This window comes from Cebus imitator, unplaced genomic scaffold (genome assembly GCF_001604975.1).
Source record: "Cebus imitator isolate Cc_AM_T3 unplaced genomic scaffold, Cebus_imitator-1.0 Scaffold267, whole genome shotgun sequence".
In the NCBI taxonomy this organism is placed as follows: domain Eukaryota; kingdom Metazoa; phylum Chordata; class Mammalia; order Primates; family Cebidae; genus Cebus; species Cebus imitator.
Genome location: NW_016107582.1, coordinates 3,093,983 through 3,097,193, shown reverse-complemented (window position 1 = coordinate 3,097,193; position 3,211 = coordinate 3,093,983). Strand labels below are relative to the sequence as shown.

Here is a 3,211-nt window from a genome sequence, read left to right as displayed (position 1 = left end):
GTAATCGCAGCACTATGGGAGGCTGAGGCAGGCAGGTCACCTGAGGTCAGGAGTTTGAGACCAGCCTGGCCAACATGGTGAAACCCCATCTCTACTAAAAATACAAAAACTAGCAGGGCATGGTGGCGCACACCTGTAATTGCAGCTACTTGAAAGGCTGAGGCAGGAGAATGGGTTGAGCCTGGAAGACAGAAGTCACAGTGAGCCGAGACTGTACCATTGCACTCCAGCCTGAGAAACAGAGCAAGACTCTACCTCAAGGAAAAAAAAAAAAAGAAAAAATAAAGAAAGAAAATTTAAGAGGCAGAGGCTTTAGAAAATGCCAGTCACTGGGAACAGGGAGGCAAGTGAGTAAATAGACTCTGTCCTGGAAACCCATAAATCACAAAAGTCCATCCTTCCCAAAACCAGAAGCTCCTTATCTGCAAAAAAAATTAAAGAGCAGCTTCAAGTATCTCAGGGAGTTCCCACCCTCCAACTCAGCTCACCTGTTTACTAATTTCTGGAGTTGCACTGAGGAGAAAAATTTTATAACTTGAAAAAATGTTTTCTTTTTTTCTGAGACAGGTTCTCACTGTTGCCCAGGCAGGAATACAGTAGCATGATCCCGTCTCATTGCAAACTCCACCTCCCTGGTTCAGGGGATTCTTGTGCCTCAGCCCCCTAGTAGCCAGGATTACAGGTGCACACAACCACACCCAGCTAATTTTTGTGGGTTTTTTTTTTTTTTTTTTTGGAGACAGAGTCTTACTGTGTCGTCCAGGCTGGAGTACAATGGCACATCTCGGCTCACTGCCACCTCCGCCTCCTGGGTTCAAACGATTCTCCTGCCTCAGCCTCCTGAGTAGCTAAGATTACAGGTGCCAGCCACCATGCCCAGTTAATTTTCATATTTTTAGTAGAGATGGGGTTTCACCATGTTGGCCAGGCTGGTCTCAAACTCCTGACCTCAGGTGATCCGTCCACCTCAGCCTCCCAAAGTGCTGGGATTATAGGCATACGCCAATGTGCCTGGCCAATAAAAATCTTTAATAGGTTCATTCACACCAAAGGAGCATGTAAAGTTATGTGCTGCTTCCTTGTTTTCATGGAAAGGGGTGAACCAGGATAGAAAGAGACCAACTGAGTTAGACTTCAGTTCACGTTGGTCAGGCTGGTCTCAAACACCTAACCTCAGGTGATCTGCCTGCCTCAGCCTCCCAAAGGGCTGGGATTACAGGTGTGAGCCACAGTGCCCGGCCTATTACACAAGTTCTGAGACTGGCTTTTAAAAACTAGTTTGACATATTGCAACTGTGTGAGGCGATTCAGGATAGTTCCTAAATAACCAATGGTGAATGGACTAGAAGTCTGGATACCATAGGCAGGTGGGAAGAAGAACCCTTTTTTACAGGGGGATTAGTTTTTTCACCTGTAGTTAGTCTCACATAGTTTCACCTATAGGTAGGTTTTCTATAAGTACCTCCCCAAAAACAACTGAGGTTAGTGACTTTCTCTCAAAATGAAAATGCAGTAAGTTAAGTCCAGCTCAGGCTGGACACTGAAGAATCTCCCTTTTAGGGCTCACACTTTAAACTGGTTTCCTGGCAAGAAATGCCCAATGCCTTTACATGACACTGATGAAAACAATCACTTGCTTCCTTTCAGTTCTGATTCTTTTTCAGTTAGGTAGACACGACTAGGTCCTTTTACTGGTTTAAAAACCCACCCACAGGGGCCCAGTAACTTGGCAAACAGAGAGCAACTGTCACCTAGCAAAATTTGAATATGCACATTACTTTTTAATTTGTGTTAAATCTGTTATCAAGCATCCCATTTTTAACATTAGCCTTCCAGTGGTCTCACTCTGCCAAATTCCCCCATAGGCCAACTGAAATTCATGTATGTGTAATAACTCTGTCATGCAGGTTAAGCAACTTTATGAAAGCAACACACAAAGCATATGGAACAAACAGCATGTAACTGGTCTATCCTGCAGTGACTTTTATTGAATTCAAAGGTAGTTTTCCCATTTGAGAAAAAAAAAACTAAAATCAAGTTGTACAAGCAATCATCATGAGATAAACCAGTAAAGAGGCCTGCTCAGATCGTACCAGAACAGACACCAGTTTCTACCCCAGCCCACATGAAGATGTTTTTATTCAATACAAACAGTAACAGAGGCAACACACTGGCCACAGAATGAGAACATAAGGGCACTTGAATTTTTTGTGAGTTCTGGCTAGGCTTTGGCAAGCCTGTCATTCTTTTCTTACCAGGTAAACAGAAATCATCTGCTAATGCCAGAAATGTTAAAGCTCTTAATTCAACTGGAAATAATATAATTGAGGGCCTTTTTACTAGCTACTTGCTTCCCAATTTAGTGTTGTCTAGCAGGTTAATTTCAACATAACAAAACGTGCCACCTGGCTGGCCACATCATGCACTGGTGACAGGCAGGTTTAATGAGTTTTGTGCTCAGATTGCTGGGCGTCATGGCTACTCTTGTCCATCTCTGCACCTTGGTCCTGAGCATTCTGAGACTCAGTCATCTGAGAATAAAAGGGACCTACCAGCCAGTTGAGGGGCGTGTTGTTAACAAAATAATCCATCACATCATCTAAAGATTCCTTCATTTTCTGCAGCTGCCCCTTGCTAGAAGTGAGGAGGCTGTCAGACACTTCCTTAAAGGAGGCAGCACTGCGGAACACTGAGTAGATGTCGCCGGCCATCACCCCTATGTGCTTGGCCTGATCTTGGATGTTCTGTGGTAAGCCTTGGATGTTGGACAGGAGGGTGTGGCACGTGGTCTGGAGCTGCTGAGTCAGGTTTCGGGCAATAGCAAGAGTATGTGACTCGATGTGCTAAAAATAAAACTTAAAATTAGTAGCGGATCCAACAGTGCTATGTATAAGGTTAGTTCAATGAAAGTAAGCTGGTTATGTGTCCACCACATATGTGGATTCTTTGGCTTTTAAAAATCCTCATTACAATGCTGAGTGCGGCGGTATTATTCACATTTCATAGATATGAATACAAGCTTAGAGTTTAAGTAGATGGCTTCAGTTAACAACTGGAAAACAAGTGGGTGGGGATTCAAACTAGTGGCTAAGTCTCCAAAGTTCATCATCTTTTTTTTTTTTTTTTTTTAGATGGAGTTTTGCTCTTGTTACCCAGGCTGGAGTACAATGGCGCGCTCTCGGCTCACTGCCACCTCCGCCTCCTGGGTTCA

The 3,211-nt window shown here is 43.8% G+C and overlaps 1 protein-coding gene across 4 annotated transcripts in view; it reads right to left on the bottom strand.

Annotated features, from left to right (window-relative positions):
* The window catches only part of PLIN2 (perilipin 2), a 19,936-nt gene that overhangs the window by 5,328 nt on the left and 11,397 nt on the right, over positions 1–3,211 (bottom strand). For 3 of the 4 annotated variants that reach the window (XM_017500653.2, XM_017500651.2, XM_037728528.1), the window contains exon 8: positions 2,553–2,843. In XM_017500653.2, the coding sequence (XP_017356142.1) occupies positions 2,553–2,843 (291 nt within the window). Of the gene's footprint in view, positions 1–1,959; positions 2,844–3,211 lie in introns of those variants that run through there. The other variant, XM_017500652.2, reaches the window with a different exon arrangement.